This window comes from Ornithodoros turicata, chromosome 1 (assembly GCF_037126465.1).
Source record: "Ornithodoros turicata isolate Travis chromosome 1, ASM3712646v1, whole genome shotgun sequence".
Classification (NCBI taxonomy): domain Eukaryota; kingdom Metazoa; phylum Arthropoda; class Arachnida; order Ixodida; family Argasidae; genus Ornithodoros; species Ornithodoros turicata.
Genome location: NC_088201.1, coordinates 42,912,588 through 42,935,523, shown reverse-complemented (window position 1 = coordinate 42,935,523; position 22,936 = coordinate 42,912,588). Strand labels below are relative to the sequence as shown.

The 22,936-nt window shown below is 45.9% G+C and overlaps 1 protein-coding gene across 1 annotated transcript in view; it reads left to right on the top strand.

Moving 5' to 3' along the window:
• The window catches only part of LOC135378110 (thyrotropin-releasing hormone receptor-like), a 332,371-nt gene that overhangs the window by 65,595 nt on the left and 243,840 nt on the right, over window positions 1-22,936 (top strand). Inside the window, exon 2 of the mRNA XM_064610994.1 lies at window positions 2,635-3,297. Coding sequence (XP_064467064.1) covers window positions 2,635-3,297 — 663 coding nt within the window. The remainder of the gene's footprint in view (window positions 1-2,634; window positions 3,298-22,936) is intronic.

The window sequence follows — 22,936 nt, the reverse complement described above, 5'->3', positions numbered from 1 at the left end:
GAAAGTTACAGCAAGTCCGCGTACTATTTTAGGTTCCAAATGGCATCAGTTTTCGAGAAAGTTTCAGTGACGAATAAGCTACGAGTAGTTCTACGAAGGAGTTGAGTTATATAATACTTACACCGTTTTGAAATGCTAAGACATAATGAGCTCGCAAGAGGTGTGACACATTACGTTAAAGGGGCCTGGTTTCCTTAAATGATTTGCCCATTCACCGCGGGAGATCGTTTGAGGAGACCAATGAGAGGCCGATGCGCATTGCCGTGCTAATTGAAAAGGTGAGAGTGAAAGCATAAATTGCGGTTTCGTCCGCGCACAAACCACTTGCACTTTGGGAGAGGAAAATGGGAGACTTACGCCTCTTTGTGACACTTTGATTTTTTTCTGAGCACTCACAAACAGGCGTACGCCCTGCTCTGACTCGAGTGCACGGCACATACGGTATTTATCATGTGCACTTCTGTGATCATTAACATACATGTAAAGTGTCACGTAAAGACGTTACGCCTCCCATTTTTAACAGACATCGGGGAAGAAAGCGAAGTTCCTTTTTAGCAAGAGAACACACATCACCGTCACCTACCACCACCTCTGTTTTGATACTGTAGCGAAAAAATTACAAAGAACTTATCGCTATCGCTATATTCATTCCTGGTACTTCCTTCATCCCACCTCATTCCTTCATCCTTTCCTTCCTTCATCCCACCTCTTTTTTTTTTAATTCCAAAAGCTAGCTTTGGGAGAAATAGCGGGTTGTGGTGTTCCAGAACTTAATTTGCGCAGCGTGTACAACCCACGGCAAGTTAAGGGGACGCATTCCTACCTTATCATACGAGAATATCCTTGTGGTTGACTGGTTACCCTGGTGCTCGAAAGCCTCCGTTCAAGTTTTTTAATAAGGTTCGCACTCCTGCAAGGCTTTTGCGCAGCCGAACTCTTAGAATGAATAAAATACGTTGACGCTGGCCAGGCGCACCTTAACCACTGCAAACGAGAAATGCGGTTAACACAGTATATCTCGATTTAGAAATAAACAAGCTTTCGCGTTGGGCTTGCGACGCTGCAGTTTACTTTTTTTTTCTTTTTTTTCGAAATGTAAGTGCAAATTATGTTGCGTTACACGATAGCTTCTTTGAACAGATTGTGAACAGATCGTGAGGATCATATTTGTACATGCGTGGTGACCTTTTTCCTCAGGGAGTTGCTTCTTGAATAGCTTTTGCTGTTCTCGCATAGTTTGTGCGTCTTCGTATATTTCGTAATCGGAGAAGTTTCACGATTGCGGGTGCAGAAACCACAAGATTTCTTTAAATCTGACTCTGTGTGGTGCGGACGTGACAGTTCCTGAACAGCAGGAATTGAAATGCTCGCATTTCGTAATTTATTGAACAGTCGTAAGTAACTGATACCAATTTGGATTTCAAACAGACCCTTGAAATCAGCTGGAGCTAGCGTGCTCGCCTGGTCTCATCTTGTGTTTAGTTAGTTTTCTCTGCAAGAGGAAGGAGCTTCATCGCAAATAATCAGTTACTGTATCAACTTCGATACATATTTTTCTTGACGACGTCACGTATTTTTATCTACGTTCGGGGATAACGGACTTCATAATTCAACTCCTGCAAGTCGCTTGGAAATACTTGCTCTGACGCCTAGAAAGGACTAAGAAGGTACTCGCCAACACTGTTGAATGCATTGGTTATATTGGTACGTCCAGAAATGTCCCCCTTCGATCCGCTACGCTTTCTGGTTCGCTTACATTTTCTTTTAACGTAGGATATGTTCTTGGGCTCGTAATACCAGTTTCCAGCGTCCGAGTGTGCTACGTATACATGAGTGGAGGGCGCGTGAGGCTCGTAGAACGTGACAAAATTTTTTGGTGTCACGAGCAGGGATGAAACCTGGGTCCTTTGGTTTTGCAGCCAAACGTCTTATCGCAGAGCCACGCACACGCTACGTACAGCGCCAACCGGAACGCTACGCACAACACAGCAAGGGAAAATTCCAAATGCGATAGACTGCAATATATGTGGCTTGCTGATTGACGTGTTTTTTTTTTCTTTAATTTTTTTATTTGGTATGAACGCCGCGAAGAAACTGTGCCTATGAGCGGCGTACAGATGTGGACAGCTGGAGAGAGGATATCAAGGATATGGGAGTGGAGGACAGGGGGGTTAGTATGTGTCCTCGGCCGACTTCAGGGGGAACTGTACCGACATTCGTCTGGAAAGTTTTGGGGAAACACAGGGAAAACCTCAAACACCACAGCCGGTGGTAAGATTCGAACCCACCACCTCCCAGTCTTCAGCACGACCTTGGCTACCACCAACGAGCGGGACGCCTTAACCCGCTCGGCCATGCCGCTGGTGCTTCACATAAGCCGAAGAAACTTGACACACTGATTTAATTGGAATTGATTCTTCAGTCATTTTAAATGCCACGTCATTTCATGTAACATCCACTGGGTTTTGGAGGCATGCTGTCGTAAATCGTGATCTATTCTGAAACATTAGCGACAGCGCTTGGGGCTTCCTAGGAATAGCTGAACATTCAGTACGAGAAGCAAATATGCACATCAGTGGTCAGCTAGGAAAGACGTTTCATGCACTTTATGATTTCTGTTTTCTTCCATTGCAGGGCATCATATTTGCCGTGGGCGTGCTGGGCAACATCATGGTCGTCATTGTCGTCATGCGTACTCGAAGCATGCACACCCCGACCAACTGCTACTTGGTCAGCCTCTCCGTTGCCGATTTTATGGTTCTTGTGGCTTCGGTACCCAACGAGATTATCTCCTACTACGTCTTGGGTGACGAATGGATCTGGGGCCGCGCCGGTTGCGCTCTCTTCATCTTCCTTCAATACCTTGGCATCAACGCTTCGTCGCTCTCGATCACCGCTTTTACCATCGAACGCTACATTGCCATCTGCCTGCCCATGAAAGCCCAGACGGTATGCACCGTCCAACGAGCGAAAAAAATCATCCTTGGTGTATGGGTATTCGCTTGTTCGTACTGTTCACCCTGGTTGGCGCTGACCACGACTGAGGCTATTTACTACAAGGGTCACGAAGATATCGAGACCTGCACGTTTGCCCTCTCAAGACACGAATACCGAAGTTACTTCTTTGCCGACCTGATTCTCTTCTACGTGGTGCCCCTTCTGCTCTCCTGCGCTCTGTACGGACTTATGGCCAGAGTGTTGTTCAAGTCCAACTTCGACACGCGTCCAACAAACGGGGGTCCCGTATCTGGGGGAGACTGCAATAGGAGCACAGCCAATTCCAGTTCCCGAGTGCAGGTGAGTACACTTTCTTGGTGTGTTGTGAGGTATTGTTCAGGAAATTGAATGTGCAAGACGCAGAGACAGCTGCTTTGCATGTGTGCATCAGATATGGACACATATGACAGCTTCCAGCGAAGATACTCTATACTTGTGAATTATGTAGGCACCGCAACCTTCACAGTTACCGAGAGATGCTCTTGTGGAATACATTTTTGCGGAGTACCTAGCGCACTTGATCTACAAAGCTGATTACTTTTTTAAATGTGTGCAATCTGTGGTGTCTGAGAAAATATCCCCACAAAATAGCTGCAAGCCCAGGATACGAAATATAGTTCTGCATAGCGGTACACATAAGACAAGTTTTGCTAATCCATGGGTGCCACGTGCGCTCTCAGTCTTCCAGTCCCCTATATAGACGAAAAGAAAACATACATGCAGGTGCCGCTACATATGCATGCAAACTTCTCGTTCGAGATCATTTACGCTCGTTGTAGTGACGCTCCGAAGGTTAAGAATCTTCAATTCACAGATACCTTCGCCTTGTACACACATATCACGGATGAAGGCAACCCTTCTGTAAACGATTTGTCCTTCTTCGTTTTCTTTCACAAGTGGGCGGGAATATTTATTGTTAGACCAGACGGCTCTGACGACAAACTGGAGCCTCCATTTGTTCGAAGTTACCGTGATGGGAAGTGTGACCCTGCATGGAGGTACGGCGACTTTCTTCCGCGTCTGACTCCTATACGATTCCTCATTATGCTTATAGTTGCTAGAACCGGTTGGCAATGCCGGTTATTCATAAGAATGCTCACTTGCTTTCCCTGCCGTACATTTGTGCATTAAAGTATTTTGTAGCAGTATCACTAAAGTATAAAAATTTCTCCTCGTGGAATTAAAGATGCCGTTTAAAGACGAAGTCTTTCATTCTGCGAGGAGAAATTTTCGCATCACAGTACATCTTTAATGTATGCTTGAATAGCAGTGCTTGCAATAACGGTTGTAGTTTTTTCTTTCCTCTAAAGAGCACAAAAAAAAAAAAAGAGCTAATGACTCAACTTTACAGTTTTCACGAGCCAGTTTAATCCCAAGCAGCATTATTGTCACGTAGAGGGACGATGAGGAAGGAGTGTGCGTCCGCTTTGATGAACTCTAGAAAATTTACTTCTCAACTAATTAACAGAGAGTCAACCTATAGGAAATGCCTTAGATCTCCATAACCGAACGGTAATTGTCTATTATTTATTTATTTACCCACAGCGCCCACAGGGCGTTACATGGGGGTTTAATATTCAACAAAAGAGAGAACGGTCAGCAACAATTCCATGACACTCAATGACAATGTAAGTATACAATAACACGACAACAATGATAACAATGCAATAGAACGCAGATTTTGCGAAACATTAGGTCAACCCCGAAAAGAAATTTTCATTACACACAATGCAGGCAATGTTGGAAGGCAGCCTGTTCCAATCGTGAATCATTTTCTGAAAACAAATGATGTTCTAAGTATATTGTACTTATTACTAAGTATGTATACTATGTCGTGCAATGTCATACTAAGTATAATACCCTAGCCACACGGCAAACTTAATGCATTAAACGGAATGGCAGTTACTCCTAACCAACCATCCATCATCTTGAATGACATCGTTCTCTCCCCTGATTTGTTGTAAACAGGAGGCGTACGCCTTTTTTTGTGACGATTACGCAGGACATAATTGTAACAGAAAAGGCGTACACCACTTGAGGCAGTAGGCGCAGTTGGGGTCGATTCGCGCGAGGAACGAGTGATTCATGACGTCGCCTGTCCACATGGTCTTAGACACGCGATTACATCTTTCTCCCCCACCCTCCTTTTACTTCATTTGTTTTATGCATAGTGAGCCCTAATTAACGCGTCCTGGAGTAGCCAGTCTCGAGTGTTTTGGGACTGACATCTCCACTAACTCCAGGCTACGATTGTCGTGCTTCTGCAAGAACGTATGAATTTGTCGTACAGCCCGTCGCAGCCAAAAACGAAAAATTAATGGAAAGGGCTTTCAGTGCTACTTTAAGCACGCACTTTTTCCTAATGCGTCGGATACTTAAAAATATTTCTTTTAATAATCCCCGTACGATTCAACACCGTACTCGACATGACGTTGCACTACACGTCTATGTAGTACTTGCTAGAACAGCATTTATTCGCAGTGGCTTCCTGCATCTACATTCCATACAATGTATTGGGCCGCATCTATGCTTCACGCAGTATAAATATATATGCAAGTACCATGGTAGGAACTCGGACCGTGAGACATACTTTGTGGTGTCTCCACGTTGCACACATACCCTAGTATGTCATAGATGTCATACTGTGCCGACATCGGAGCATATCACGAAAGCTCGATGAGAACATTCGAAGCAAAAATAAATATAGAGAGGGCTGCCGAGCAGCCCTATTGACGTTCTACATGTACGTGTTTGTTGTGGGTCTTTCGCAACTGTGCTGTCACCGCGCTGCCAGTCCTCCATGGTCATGGGCCAAGAGAGAAGGGCCACTTACTTGTTAACTCTCTGTTTGTGTGTTCGACATGCACCGCTACAGAATAATTCCTGTTGTTGAAATATGTGCTCCTAAAATAAAAACGGAAAAGACACTTATTAACGAGGATAAAGCATGGTCACTTGACATCCTGCTTTGGCTTCAAATGTACACGAGGGCATTGGTAAGTCTGGCGTTTCTCTCATTTCCCATGTTGACAGGTGGACACAACGAAAAAAAAAAAAACAACATAAAAAGAAGAAAAGTGGGTTCAACTACGAGCTTTTTCGCAGCGTTCTGAAATTTGTTAGCATGCTTCGTGCTTCTTCTTGTTAGTAGGCTTCGTCGCTGCCTTCGAATTCCAAGAATGGCTGAAACACGGCAGGTTCTCGGTGAAGCGGGAGGACTCCCGATTGAGATTCTCAGTGAAATGGAAACAGGTCGGCACTACCTCCGCTTGCGTGCGCACAATCGCAGTCATCCCCTCCTCAGGAAAACTCGATACCGCCCTGAAAGTGACTTATAGTGAGTAGCGCAGATGACACCCGAGCCTCATTGGTTTCGTAGCTAAGGGCGTGACACCACCGGAAGCCCCTTGATCTCTACCGGTCTCACCCATCTTGGTGAGTGTTCCGGATCTTTGGGAACAATTAGACCAAGTCCCCCCCCCCCTCCCAAGCCTTCGTGCCCATTTTTATGCTCTAGTAGAAGAGGAATTTGCCACTCCTGCAGCAGTGTACACGGGGCGCTTCCAGAAATGGCAAGTCGGCACCGTCCTTTGTAGAATCATCCGAAGGCGTAGTGCAAGGACGACGCCTTTCGCATCCAACCTCATCAACAGCTGCAGAAGTTTATGCCATTCTATTCTTTCAGCAGCATATAGTTAATTTTAGCCCGCGAGAATGGACAGCGTTCACCGACTCCAAATCTGCACTCCAAGCTCTTGAGAACACAGGCATACGAGGCTCGTCCGCACCCTTAGTGACAGATATGGTAATGGCTTACCAGAAGCAGGACAGAGGCTGGTTCTCCAGTGGGTTACAGCCCATTCTGTTGTCGCGGGGAATGAATAGGCTGACAGCGCCGCAGAAGCAGCTCTCTCATGTAGGAGACAAACCAGTATCGCCCTGCTGAGAGGAGACCGTCGTTCCGTTCTTCGACGTCTAGAGGCATGCCTGGCTTCTTGCTAGTTGACAACTGACATTCTCCCCCCATCTATGCTTGAAAGAGTATCCAACGTTTTTCGGATACACCTCCCTTCAAGACGCTGCATTAATTCATCGAATGCGACTCAATGTGGCTTTCACAGCTCGGTGGCGCTACCGCTTGCGACAAGTCGACTCTCCTAGATGCCATCACTGCGGTGGTCTGGAAGATCTCGAGCACATCCTTTTCCATTGACCGGTCTACCAACTCTTCAGATCCACACTTTCAGTGTCTCTAAATCAGCTAGACTCTCGCCCTCTCACTATGTCAAAATTGCTTAGAAATTTACCATGGCCAAATTCAGCCCACCAACACTCTGTCCCGAAAGCACCTTTAAAGTTTTTAGACTGCGTAGGACTTCGGTTCTCACTGTGAGGCGACCCATTATTGCGTTTCATCGCATTACCGCGAGCAATGGGGCAGAGTATCGCCCCTGGCGATGAAACCCCCCGCTCATCACCATTCAAATAATGTTGTTGTTTTTGTTAGTATGAAATATAGTAAAAAGTAAACGTTCTTTATCACTCACGTTATTGTGCAGTGTTTCTATACCCCGGACATCTCGACGCTAAGATGCGTAACCGACAAGTGTGCTGGGGAACAACAGCACGATTTGCGCTAATTGCGCTAATTATATCCGGGTAATACAATATTTTAAATTCCTTTACTACGAAAATAATCATCCATTAAATATGTCGGTTAATAATTAAAACAAAATATCGGGGAATAATAGACACAATGCACATACCGCGGTTTACGGATATTATGAACAGCCTTTTTTAGGCCTGGGAAGTTTAGGCCAAACAGGCAGATAATTTGAAGTGCAACGCGCCGACGACTGGGCATAGTTATGTTGTCATTCTAGTCTCTAGGGCGCACGTATGACCGCGTCCGTGATAGACCTAATAGTTGCAAAGCATGCATTCGTACTCTGCCACTACGGCTCATTATGTCCCTATACTGGTTCAGTATGATATGTAACGCCGTGCCACTACTACTTCATGCTGGCCCAGTCTGACATCGGGCTGAACCAGTATGGCCTAATACAGTGTCAGTACGAACTCATATTGGCATGGCAAGACACCATAGTGAACAGGTACTAAACGTTCTCAATCAGTATTAATTCATACTGGGATTCATAAGTCTGCTTCTGTGCGTAGATAGGGCACATAACTTGTCTACGCAGCTGTTGCTGTAGCACCAAAGCACAATACTCGGCCACCTGTGGGTCAGGTTAATACTTGTTTCGTTAAAAACCTATGTTCCTGACAAATTACCTGAGAATGTTTCACTTCTTAATCGGTGCTTGCTCGTGGACAAGTTTCGATTTCAGGTACAATCATTTTAGATATGAGAGCAATAATATTATAAAGAATATCATATAGTTACAGAATGGTAACACTAGACACTCTCGGAGTGATGTCTCCGCTTATATGACCCGAGTTTGCTCTTGGGCAGAAAATATGAAGCGGTTGAAGCCACCGTAGGTTTATGTTAACACCTTTAGCAGGCCGCATTCAGAGTCGCCCGCCCATCAAACTGCCGCAGTGCTCAGGTTAGCAAGGTCAGCACAAACTGAAAGCAAAGTCTATGTACTCACACTGGAGCTACAAACACAACCATCGGGAACACAAACATTCAACTAATATCTGTGCACTAAGTGCATGCTAAGAAGCAAACAGAATAAGAAGAAGAGAAAAAAACCGGACACAAAGGACATTGAAAAGAGGAGAGAGAAATATAGTTGTTTGAAGTACGATACGACAGGCAGAAAGTCGCCCTGCAACCGCGCGGAACTGTAGGTGCACGGTCAGCACAGGCCCTGTATGTCATACTACTCGCTGAACAGAAGGCATTTGGTGGAGTGTAAATTTAAGTCTATAAAATTTACAGTTGCACTTTTGCGTGACTTGGAGTCGGCAAAGGGCTATGTGTTCTAGCCGAAACATTTGGTGGAATGTTAAAGCATTTCGGCGTTTTCGTGGCTTAGTAGAGGAACAAACTTAGCAGCGGCTGTGATAGCAGTACGTCTCCAGAAGAAAAACCGCATGGAGCCTTCTGATCATCTCGTGGATTTTCCACACAGAACACATTATTTATTTCTGTGACTGTTCTAATACCCTGTCGCACGGCAAATTGAATGTCATTCCCAGCCAATGACATTCGCACTGAATGACATTCGTTCAGTGCCACACGGCGACACCAAATGGCATTTCATAAAACAAGCATTCATTCAGCGAATGAGTTTGGTGAGCCCATTCGCTTTTCCCTCTCGCACCAACTGCGACAGAGACGCAGCAAAAAGAAAAGAAGCGTGAATGGAAAGTTATTGAACATGAGACAATTGATGTTCTGAGGCTGGAACACATATAGAAAGGACAAATACATATAAAGCGTCAAATGCCTAAGAAATTAATGATGAAAGTTATTGTCCCGTAAGTTTTTCCGTGTTTCTTTATTTCTGAGATTAAAGAAGGCAGCCTTTACGCAATTATAAAAAATACCCTTGTTCTCAGTGAACTCGTTCAGTGCCAAGCTCATTCGTTCGTCCCACGCCTAAACACTATGTAGCCGTACTTACCGCCATCTTGCCTGTTGATTGAGGTTCGGTTACGCACTTGTCTAGGATTGTGCCTTTCACGATCGTCAAAGCGAAGCATACTTGGTTTAGTTGTGCCAACGACGTCCATAAGTATCGTTCTTAGCATAGATTGAGAAGTTACTTGTCAAAAAGAACTCGTTACAAGTTAAGTTACCGTGTGCAAACTGTAACTAAGTTAATAACGAAGTTCTTCAGCCTGAAATGTAACTCGCAGTTACTGGGTTACTTTAAAAAAAGAACGAGTCACTTTCAAGTTACTTCGCACACAAAATAGCATTACGCAGGTGCAGCGCGCGTGAGCAGTTGAGTTAGACCTTGAGTTGTCTGCGGAGGAGTGCAATACGCTTAGATCGGTTTCGTTTATGTCCAACAATAAACCTCTCCCTGTTTGTAAACAAATGACGTCATAGTGTTCGACAGCGCCACAAATTTGGTAGAGCTGAACTACGCTTGAAGCTAGAGGTGAACAAGGTCACGCCCGAAAGCCACGGTCTTGAGGGGATTACGATATGGTCCCTTAAAGGGACGCGACCATCGGTCCTGCTTTTCAATGGGAGGCCGCGAACAAGTGTCCGTTCGTGGAACCCAGCCCTCTCCTTCAGACTTTTTTTTTTTTTTTTTTCAGTCTGTCTACCAATGTCACGATGACGTTTCTCTGGTAGAGGTCTATTCGAACGCTTTGCATTTTACTCCCTGTGGGCACACAATGGTTCAGCTTAATTTCAATGACAGCGGTTCTTACTTCCCGAATAAAATACTGTCATTGATTGAATATCACGTTTTATGGCACAAAATGCCATGAAGGAACCGGAGAGAAAACAAGGAAATATGTGGACGTGAGTGAAAACCCAGTTAAAAGTAACTTGGAACTTAACTTAAGTTACTTTGGCAAAGTTACCTGAAAAAGGAACGAGTTCCTCTGAAAGTTACCACGGTGCAAAAGTACCGAGTTAAGTTACAAGTTATCAAAAAAAGGAACTTAGTTACAGTAACGAGTTCCTTGTAACGAGTTACCTCAAACTCTGGTTCTTAGAGTAGGCAATATTCACACATATCACGGGAAAACTATTTCACGGATCGTCATGTCGTCATTAGCGACTGACATCTTTCCTTGCCGTGTAGCTCCATCTTGCTCGAGAAAATGGCATTCACTTTGCCGTGTGACAGGGGTATAAGTGCACGCACGAAATTATGCGCACCAATGGCTAATGTGTGGACCTAGATACCGAGAAAGAGAGAGAAATGCGATATGTTAAGTACCTAATTATCCTTCCTGGCCATTAGCTAATGGACGTAGATTAAGAGTTTGCTCAGGTTCATGATTCGTGAATTACCAAGTTTCAAGTCGTTTCATCGTTCATCAGATTTCTCTTCATACAGTTTCTTTGGTTGCGTAAGCTACTGAGAAGCTTGGCCCTTTCTCTTTTAATATATGTTTATCAACCAATCATTAAGGCGCATGTTTTGGTTTCGTGTTCAAGGATGTCTATTGGGATAAAGGCTGTGCGGCTCTCTAAATGTTCAGTTGTGGGGAATTCACACGAAACCCTCGTTACGCACATGTGCGTCGACAGTAAAGTTTCCATTTCTCTATACACTGAGCGTTGAACGGGGTCATTAGCACGATATCTCACGGACTATACCCCGTTCAAGCAACCCAGTCCCAAATACGCTGCTCGGGGGACTTCTAAGGATACAACTTCTTAGACTCCCCAATAGCTCGTACAGCCATCTTACAGGGCTTTATGTTACATGGCCTACAGTCGATAATTTCGTCGTTGTTTTGAAGTCAGAGCTGTTACGTGGCAGTCCGTTGTTCGTCATGAGTTTACAAGTACGAGGGGTGTTCAAGTCAAACTGGGACTTTCCATTTTTCGCAAAAGTAAAATGAACTTACAGGTAAAAAATTAGTTTTATTTTTCAACGTAATCGCCAGCTGCACTAATGCACTTGTCCCAGTGTTTCACGAGGGCTTGGATGCCAGCAGCATAGAAATCCTTACCGACGCTTAGTAGCCATGATAGGGCCGCATTCTTGACCTCATCGTCGCAGCTGAAGTGGCGGCCCCCAAGGAACGCCTTCAGTGGCCCGAAGAGATAGAAATCGCTGGGGGCGAGGTCTGGACTGTAAGGGGGATGTGGCAGCAACTCCCAGCCAAGTTCCTGTAAGGTGCGTGTCGTGAGATGCGCGGTATGCGGGCGTGCATTGTCCTGTAGGAGGAGGTCTCCTTTGGTGATGAGGCCCGGCCGCTTTTGCTTCAGCGCCTTATGCACATCCCTGAGAACCTGCAGTAATATGCACTATTGATGGTGGTACCACTGGGCAGAAAATCAACATTAACAACACCAGCCTTGTCCCAGAAAACCGTGGCGATGACCTTACCCGCAGACGGGGTGCTTCGGAACTTCTTGGGAGCTGGCGAGCCCGGATGCTTCCACTGTTTTGATGCGCGTTTAGACTCAGAAGTGAAATGGTGCACCCACGTTTCATCGCACGTGATGATCCGATCAAGGAACGGCTGTCCTTCAGTGTCGAAACGATACCTTAGCTCTTGCGAGATTTCCAGTCTTCTCTGCCAGTCAAACACGGAGAGCTGCCTCGGGACCCAACGGGCACTAACTTTCCGTAACTGGAGGTGTTCATGAATGATAGTGTTCAACGTTCCCACAGAAAGGTCCGTATTTCGAGCCAGTTCGAGACATGTTATCCGTTGATCATTGAGGATCAGGCGCTCCACAAGTTGGATGTCCTCAGGAACTCTGACACTGGGCTCTGAGCCGCCCGGGCCGGGATCGTCCTGCACTGATGCACGGCCGTCTCGAAACCGTTTCCATCACTCAAACGCTTTGCTGCGGCTAAGTGTATCATGGCCATACTGAGCCTGAAGTCTTCTGTGAATTTCTGATGACTTTACGCCTTCATTCACGAGAAACTTCATGACAATTCGCTGTTCCATGTGCGGGCTCACCTCGTTGTCGGTCATCTTATCCAGCACGTGTCTTCTGTTTTGCACAAACTTTGGACCACCACGTGGTGAACGCGGAGGCCTGTCGCGTGTAAAAATGACGAAAAAGAAGTAGCGCGAGCCATTTGTACTCTCAGGAGACAGAAAGTCGCGGTTTGACTTGAACTCCCCTAGTATTTCGCGGGCGCTGAAAATGTCTGCGCAACGGAGAGTAACACCTGACGTGGCTGATTGAGTTAGTTGTCGTAGTCTGAAATAAACTGAATACCAATCAGTGAGCCTTATATAATTAGGCATATGGTGGTGTAGCAGGGCAGGTAGGTGTCACGCATTTCCTATGGTAGAGTAGGAATCTCGTGGCTCATCCGTGGGAGTCACACATTGCTTAGTACTGTCTGCTCGATCTGAATAATAGATCATCATGCATGCGAATGCATCCCTGATAGTCCCAGTACTCATGCAACTTAATATCTATGCATATCGTGCTTGTTTTCTGGCCATGATATTGCCGCGTACTGTCGAAGTTTCTGCAGTCGACTGTCGTGTTGTGAAACATAAAATCTTAGCTATAATCGCGTCTGACACCGTGATGTGTTCTGCAACATTTGCCTGAAAGCTTTCGTGTTCCTCAAGTTCTTTTGACTGCAGAAAACGACACAGCACGTCGGCAATAAAGATTTCCTGTCGTGACGTGCACACTATAGTGATGGTCTATATATTTATGGCCAGCTGGTCTCAGTCGTTTTCAATGAGAGGGTCTGTATGCGAGAGCTTTTGAAAAATAGCTTGGAAATGGCTTGTAGTCAGATTCTACCTGTAGAACAGCTTGTAGAACAACCTGTAGAACAGCTCAAGAAAAGGTGTTCATTTTGATCTATGCTATCACCAACATTCCAAAGCCTCGCATCTAACGAAGGCAAGCCCTGCGCCTAGCGCCTTTAGCCAGCGACATGCGTAATAACTCAAGACTTGCCTGCTCATTCGTCCTGGCCCTAAGTATACCTGCAGGTTGGGTTCCGTCAAAAGCAAAATCATCGATTAAATGTCCCGCTGAAATTACTTTTTTTAATACACAAACCTTGCTGTTTAGTATGAGCACAGGAAGCGCTTTCACTAAATTATAATTATACAAGATTGGCTCTCGGGATACCACAAATTGCAGACACTGTCAGCAACCTGAAATTTTCGGGCACGTCCTGATTCATTGTAGTGCATACGCTGTGGTGCGGGAAAAATACCTTAGACACTGCAGGAATTCTATACGCTGGATGATGTCCTACATCCCAAAGGCTCTTCCACAAAAATGTACTCTAAAACTCGCAATGCAAACTGCTTCCTCCAGGAATCTAGACTCGCGCAAAGACTGTGACTCAGTTTATTAGCTCACGGGACTTCTCACCAATCCTAGCATTGACCGGCCTACATCTTGACTTTCGCCCGTCATCATTTCAACATCTGATATCATATCATCCCATCTCATCCTGGCTACAGTAGTGACGCTACCCACATGAGTGAGGCCAAAACGGCAAGCCAGTCTTGTCACCACCACCGGTTCCGTCGCCTTTGCCGCAACAGCATTCGACCCTATGCGATCGAGTTAGCTGCTAATGCATCCTTGTCAAAACTACAGCTACTTCCCTGGCAAGCTTCACAATTCCTTCCGAATTTTGCCTTCAGTCCCTTTTGGTAAACTCTTCTCTTGTGCTACCCTACACTGTTAAAACAGAACTTCAGCACATAGCACACTGAAGGCCAACCATTGCACGGAATGGTACCTTTAACACTCCTGATGTGTGGAAAGCGCGGTGCGTACGCCATTTTGTGATAATTAACCTAACCACATAATGTCACAAAAAGGCGTACTCCGGCGTACTCCTTCCGTTTTCAACAAATGAATCGTAAAGGGGAGAACGATGTCATACAGGATTATGGTTGGCCAGGAGAGTGTTATGCGGTGAAGGTTTTTTTTTCTCTTTTTTGGGGGGGGACCCCTCTAGTACAGTGCACTAGAAGAGTACAGTGGAACGACCGCGCTCTTCGCAGGACTGCGGGGTCGACAGCCAGCGGCGGAGCTGCAATCGACGACTATGGAGACGCCATAGAATTAGTTAGGAGGAAGCGCAGAATAAGAATACAATTATTATTGCAATTACAGTTAATTACAATTATAATTAATTGTTCTCAACAGAACAGAAGAGAGACAAAACTCTCAATTCGCAAAATTGTTGAGACGCAGACGACGCGCTTTGCAAAGCATGCCCGCAACCAGGCCGCGCACTGTAGTTGGCGATAGCAGAGCCGCCGCAAGTTTTTCCCCCCGCTGCACAGCCGTCCCCCAAGGCGCAGTCCCCTCCGTTCGCTGCACTATGCCTTTTCTGGTTGACTGTTCCTCTAGCGTACCTTCCATCCACAGTGCTCTTCGGTCCCATCGGTTTCATTCATCCTGTACATATACCTCACCTTCACTTCTCTTTTTTTTGGGGGGGTGGTGGGGGGTGGGGCTTTAGTTGTGACGAAGCCCATCTACGTCTGGCTAACATTGGCAAGCCTATTCAGACACTACCATGTACTCCAATTACTTTTTTTTTGCTTCTTTTATTAAGAGTGTAGGCCCTTGAAGTCATCACACCATTCCCGTATGGCGCCTCGTACAGGCTGTCAGCGTGGGGGTCGTTTCTCCTCATAATTGTAAGATGAATCGTTTATTGTACAATACTTAACTAGGCAGAGGTCTTGCCAATTTGGGTGGTAGGTGCCCTCCTCATTCTTTCACATTGCACGTCATTTCCTTACCCCAACTAGTTCTCTTCCAAGTGCTCTTTGCTAACGTCCAAGAAACATACCCAGTGTAACGTGCTGCACCTGTCAATGTCGTATCCCGTCGCTTCTGCGGAGAAGAATGCAGGACACAATATTGTCGGTGCTAACGGTTCTTGCATGTTTTCTCCCGCACTCTTCAGGGCTTCTGCCACTGACACCGTACCTGGGGGGGGGGGGGGGGGGGAGTTATATTAGGCGTAGCAGAACACGTCGGGAGACGAGTTCAATTTCTCCTTGTTTTCTTACAAACAAACAAACATAAAATGCACTTAATATTGACACGTGTTTGTGCACAGCGGAGCGTAGTCATATTCGTCCGTGGGAGGTGACACCGTTTTTGTTTGTTTGTTTGTTTCTCGTGCTCCGTACTGCAACAACCGTTGGTAGTAGCGTGCGCATCTCTTCATCGCGTTTCATATCGCTCGTACCACGAAGCAATCAAAACAGGGTAGGTGGTGGTGGTGATACTGTCTTGTTCGCTGTACAGTATGCATGCTCGGGGCAAAGCACCATTTAGAATTATGTTACTCTCTATTCTGACTCGCTGAGAAAGTGGGGCGTACTTTTGCATGCATGGTAGCTGTCTACACGTACGCTCCGCGTTCTCTGAAAATCACACTGGACAACAATACGATGCCACACTGTAGATGACCTTCTCCCTCCCATGCAGTAGTTTCCCAGCTGCCTCGTCAAAAAACATGTATGTACACAATGTAGAAAAGGAGAGGAAGACGTAGCTGTGTCCATCCTTTTCTGCCATGCCTGACAGCGAGAAACAGGAAGGCATTCTCCAGTATCAGCGTTCACAAACTCACAGACGATGGTCCCAAATTATGACGAAGTAGCACAGATAAGAGCCTTGTCTTGTGCGCTCTAGTGGTTGGCAAATGTGCCGCACTTCCTAGCCGATAGTGAGCTCTGTTTCACGACACTAGAGAGTTCTTGCTGTTTTAGGATGCACCAAACGTTGGTACAGCTTGGGACAAAAGTTTACGGAACATGGCACCTGCGTATTTCTTCATCGGAGCGCTTCCCTGCTAGCATTCACGAAGCGATCGAATAGGAAACGGGTGGCGGGCTATTCTATCCATCTCTCAGTATGTATGCCCACTCCTTTTTGCTGCTAGGTTGTCGCTCCATTGGAGAAATGCGACACCCCGGTGTTCCGTAAACTTTTGTCCCAAGCTGTACCTCTAAGATTGAAGAAGTTGTTACCTCTAAGACACTCGATTAGAGGAGGATGTCGAGGACAGGATTATAAACAATTTCAGACCTTGCTAGACAGGCTTCCATCATCAGATGCCAAACGTTCCAGATCAGCAATATTATATCATCCTGCCTCTACAGGTCATCACACTTTGTGCTCACGAGCACAAATATGGCCTGCTGATTTGGTGGGACGAGACAGTAGACATGAGGCGTTTTCTATCCGTTGAAGCCACTAGAGCTATGGAACTGCTTGTTTGAATGTTCTATGGATCGGAGCGCTGATGAAACCACATGTACAAATACGCCGGTATGAAAGGACAGCGTGTCTTTCGCGAAGCTCCTCTTCTAAAAAAAAAAAAAAAACTGTGTTAAATGTCATAGTTAAGTAAACAAAATATTGACGTGTCAAAAGCATCATCTAGTAACTTGCTACTATTGCTGCTACTACTAAAAAAATTAATCGAAATAACTCTGAAATGATTATGATGTTGCGCCATGATGGCCACTGGCCACATGTATGCAAGTCGTATCTTATCGTATCGTTTGATCCACGGGAATGCAGGTCAAATATAGATATCTTTTTATATCTGATGAAAATTCACACTGCATGAAGAGGATTACCGTTGAGGATTCGTGAACCTGACAATTCAATCGTTTCGACTAAATAATCACGCTCTTATTTCCATACACCATCCAGCGCTTTGCAATCATTTTATCGCTCCACGCTCTAAAACAGAAGGGGCGAGGGGGGTGCCGAAATAGAAATAGCTTGCCGTTGTTGGCCACACACGAGTGGGCATCGTCACTACTATAGCAAAAGAAAGGGAGAGGGGAAGAAGAGAGTTGAAGGGTTCAAGGTGAGGTATAGGCCAGATGAACAATACTGGTGAGACGGAAGTGCACTGTGGATGAGAAGTGCACTAGAGGGGTCTTTGCACGAGGCCCGTTTCTTGGAGAAAACGCACGAGGATGCAAGTTTTGGTAGTTCGTTCTGCATAAGAACCTTCGGGGAATAGGATGTCTGTCACTATGCCAGGCCTGGAGTGTGAAAGGTGGGTTTCCCGCATAGTGTGGTATGCGCGGCATTCTGTCAGGATATGTTCGATAGTTTCCGGATAATAACAGTGACCGCAGCTGGAATCCTCCCTGGAGCCGATCTTGAAGAGCTGCGAGTTCGTGAACGCAGATCCCGTGCGTAGCCGATGGAGCATTGTCTGTATATGATTCGGGGAAGGTCTTTCATGGGAAGAGAGGGTCGGTGATTTTGCATGATGTCCTGTATACCAGGATGACGGTCTTCAACTAACAGTTTAACGGCCATGCGCCTGTCGGTGTCGGTCGGAACTGGTAAGGATGGACTGCAGGTAAGGTGTGCTGAGGATGCTAGCTGGTCCGCTCGTTCTTGCCAGTGTTGTACCCGTTACCGAAATATGGTATCGCGATACCGATAGGAGAGACAGGGGAGAGTTGTCACACGGGTCAGTTGTCACACTCGCTACTTAACGAAAACGAAGCAGAGCAGCTGAGCCATTTCCCGCTGTTTGTTAGCGGCACGGGCAACCACTAACTGAAGACACCTTCATTATCATGGAAAGTATGGGAAGGTGCACACCGCACAAGACTTGTTTCTATCACGAGTAAGTAAAACTTTCCGTTCTTGCAATTTTCAAATGTTGCACGACACACACTAAAGCTCTAAAGAATGCACGAGTTCGTAATGTTTATTCAACTTTCGGACATCTTTTCACGGAAGCGGAATACGGTCCACAGTTAAGTCCACTGCTGAGGAAAGGCCATTGCGGGTGTCATAGGGGTCAGTTGTACCATACGAGGCGTGGTAAGTTGTCACGTGCTTCAACTGGTAGAGCAACTGACAGCGCAAACTATATCCGCGAGAAAGTGCTTCAGTAGCTTCTTTAGTACATCTTAGAGATCGTGTAATAATTTAGTGCCCCTTTACATTTACAATGCAGGTCTACCAGCCAGTAATGGCTAACTTGCATGCATCCCGTACAGTTAGGACAGACGTTGAAATATAAAATGTAAGACTTAAGATAATAGGTTCTTTTCTGCTCGGATAGTTTGTTATCCATGTGCACTTCCAATGGTATTTCGTTCGGTATACCTCCACAATAGAGATTACGAGAAAATGCAGCTGAGACAACCTGCCCCAGCCCGTGTGACAACCTGCCCCGCTGCTGGGGCGTATTGTCACACTTGACGACCTTCGCGCAAATCTCTTTTACATACGGTTTTTGGAAGCCAGCTTTAGTTTAATATGTGCGTTGTGTAGCCAAAAGACCGCACTAAAATCCAGCGTTGGTTTCATCAGACTGACGAACGTACTTTCGTCACAGCAAAGTCAGAAGTAAAAACTGTAACAACTCTCCCCGGTCTCCCCTACTCGTTACTTGAGTAAAAAGTATCGAAATTCCGATATCGATACTTCTTTTTGAAAGTAACGGAGTACCGCTACCATTACTAAAAAAGCTAACGCGATACTTTGCCCGATACTTTTGTTGGAATAAGAAGATGACGCAACATAGAAATCTCGCTTACGTGAGAGAGAGAGAGAGAAATACATGATGACGATGATATGGAGATGACGCTTACGTGAACACTCCATTTGTAAATAGCAAATTGGCACAAGACAGTTTTGCAGTAAAAAGACGGCATATTTACTATGTAGCTCGGACACTTTGCTTGACTTTTATCAGTAGCTGGTTCTCAAAGTCTTCTTCTGCCATCCTAGCAGGCCGTGGTTTTTCCGGCAACTGACAGAGGCCAATATGACAATTACGTTGGTGTCAGGCAAACACATACCGTGGAGTCCAACGATCAAGGAAACCTACCCCAAGTTAACAATACCACAGTATACGTGAGCATGACTCAGTGCGACACGGCAGCTTGACAGTGCGCTCTGGATTCCACTGTTAAGGACATGACCTCTGTTCGTTGACCTCAACTCTTTTGTTGAGCCCAGCGTGGTTATTTCCTCCAGGTTAGAAGAAAAAAAAAAAACATGTGTTTGGTATAATTCCTGTTACGGAGCACGTAGGCGTGTCCACAGGCTTCTTGTCGAGCACTAGGCGGACCAGTGACAATGAATAAGAGTGAGAAATATGGTCGGTGAAGAAAGGGTGGGGCGCTAAAAAAGTATCGGTATCGGTAACGATACGGAGATGGCGTTACCATACATTTCTAAGAGAAATACTTTTTCCCATACCGATTTAAAAAAAAACTATCGTGATCCGCACTCCGATACCGAAAAAAGTACAGATTACTGTAACGGCGTTACGTACAACACTGGTTCTTGCCTCTGATACCGACATGAGACAGGATCCATTGGAGAGTAAGATCACCTCCGACCTGGGCTAGGATGCTACCACACATGGGGTTCGTCACGCTAGAGAGGGCACTTCTCGAGTCCGTAAGTGAAACGGACTTAACTATTTCTGTCACTTGGACCGCAGCAGCTTCTAAACACACTCTATTTGGATGTATGAAAATTGCCACAAAAAGGCGTACGCCCCCCTCTTTCTTTCAGTCACAATCGATAACCCTATCATTCGTGGCAACGGTTGGAGCACAGCGTGCTGTGCTGTGAAGTTCTGTTTTTAGAGTGCACGAGGGCTACCATTCTCTGCGTCTTATCTAGCAAGCATACTACGCCGGAACACAAGCCAAGGTGTTCTTTTTTTGTTTTGTTTTTTTTTTTGGGGGGGGGGGCGGGGGGGGGGGGGGTTGCTGCGCATACCAGAACCCATACAGTGGGCATTTCACCCACTCTTTGTTTCTTTGAGGTCCCAAAGCCGCTTGGGTACCCCGTTCTGAAACTCCCAAATGTCATGAAGTCCTTTGTGATTTGACATCAGTCTTAAAACAGCACTTCACCGCATAGCACACTGAACACTCATAAAACAGAGCTTCACCACACAGCACGCTCCTAGTTAACCATAAGCCCGAGCGACATATCTTTCCCTTGATTTGACGAAAACGGGGGGGGGGGGGGGGCGTACGCCATTTTTGTGGCATTATGCAGCTCATAATTGCCACAAAAATGGCGTACGCTTCCCGTTTTCACCAAATCAAAGGGCCAGAACGTTGTCATTCGGGATTATGGTTGGCTACACTCTTAAAAATGATGGTGGTGGTGGTGACGAAAACCGGCTTGCCGTTGCTGGCCTCACTCATGTGGGCAGCGTCACGGCTGTAGCCAGGATGAGATGAGATGATATGATAACAGATAATATGAACTTCACCACATAGCACGCTCCTAGCCAACCATCATCCCGAGTGACATCGTTCTTTCCCCTGGTTTGCCGAAAACGGGGGGGGGGGGGGGGCGTACGCCATTTTTGTGGCATTATGTAGTTCATAATTGCTACAAAAATGGCGTACGCCCCCTGTTTTCATCAAATCAAGGGTGAGAACTTTGTCATTCGGGACGATTGGCTAGGAGCGTGCTATGCGGTGAAGCTCTGTTTTTAGAGTGAAGGCCAACAATTGCACAGAATGATACCTTTATCACTGTCGATTTTGTATTTATTTTTAAACGGGTGGCATACGCCTTTTTGTGACACTTATGCAGTTATGTTAATTGTCACGAAAAGGCGTACGCACCGCACTTTTCACAAGTCAGCAGTGATAAAGGTGTCATTATGTGCAATGGTTGGCCTTCAGCGTGCTATGTGGTGAAGTTCGGTTTTAGGGGCCGCAGTGAAGCCGTAGCTTTAGCGGATATGGCAATGCTACGGGTATCACTTGAGAAATCACACTGACTGATGACCATTACATCTCTCGGTATCATCTTAGTTGCTCAAATTTCAAAGAAGTTCTTGATTCGAATCTCGTCAGCAAAACAAATTTTGTGCGGCGACTGGCGAGACGAAAGGATGTGCCTGGCCACGAAAGTAAGTTGCACACCCAAGCCGCTGTTTCAGCGCCCACCTAACTTGCACAACAGTGTCTGGCCCGCGACCCCGGCTTAGCATTCCTAATACTGGAATACTGCTTTCGTAATAGTACTACCTAGGAATATGTTTTACAATAAACAATAAAACAAATGTAATGATCACTAATGGTTTACATCTACTCTAGACTAAATAATACCACGACCATCAACAGATCAGCAAAATATCACACGCACGCGCGCCTGCGATAAGAATGTGCAGCTTTCACTGTCTTTGATCACTGTCTGAAACCTGCAAACGCGGACAACTGTTCAACTACCGATACTGACATGCGATACCGATATGAGCTTTAGTTGGTATTCATTAACACGAGCGAAAATTTCGAGAGTGTATCGTACATGACATCGAAATTTTGGACCCCATCCTTCACAGTAAAAGTGGCACAAAATGAGGGTGTTCGTAAATTCTATGAAGTCTTCATGTTTCACCGCGTGCCGTTTTTAGGATTTCAAGCACGTTTGCTGTTTATCCGACAGTGATAGTTGAAACTTTTCCACGCTCGCTGCTCGATAAAGAAAGCTAAGTTCAGCAGCAAGCAACTGTCAGACTTGGCGCTGCACTTCGGCGCTGCAGAGCACGCGCTCAGATGGGAGTACGTGCTTAGCATGCAAACGAAATGCACGACATGTCGGACGCTCATTATCGGTCATTTCGTGGTGAAGGCAGCGCTTGACACGTACGGAATTGGTTCTAACTCGCCGTGACCACGACGACGGCTGAGACTACACCAGCTGGCCGGGTAGCGTAACGCTCACAGCGATGTAATCTAATCTTGTGGGAGGAACGGCTGCGTGGCACGACGCTGATGAGCCAACGCAGCGAGGAGGCCGCGACTTTTGTGGTCTTTTAGCGAGAAAAAAAAAGTTGTTTCGCGTCTGACGACATATTATGGGATTTCTGAACAGCCAGTGAAAAGAAATTTTTGGAGGGTGCGCAGTTATACATTTTCTCGCTGGCGCTTTCTTTTGGTTTAGACTGAAAGGAATTATCCAACGAGTATCTGAAATCTCAGTTAACTTGCGGCGGCAGAGCACGGCTATTCGTATAGATATGTGCGCGTCATCTCAGTTGTAGTAGTGCGTATGCACCAGTTGTCGATTTGCATCAACGGTCAATTTGTGCCACCAGCTGCTCTTTCGGAGCAATTGGGCCATTGCCGGTTTTCATATAGCCCATACGCATCAATCGCCTTTTATCGGCTGAAATAGGTCATGCGAGCAAAGGGAGTGACTGTTGCAAATAAACAGTTGTTGTATGGGGCTCTGTACTCGCAATCAAATGTGAGCGCTATGGAGCGAGCGGCTGCCAAAGGACCGCGTATTCACGAATATTGCTCTCCTTTCATCTGTTAT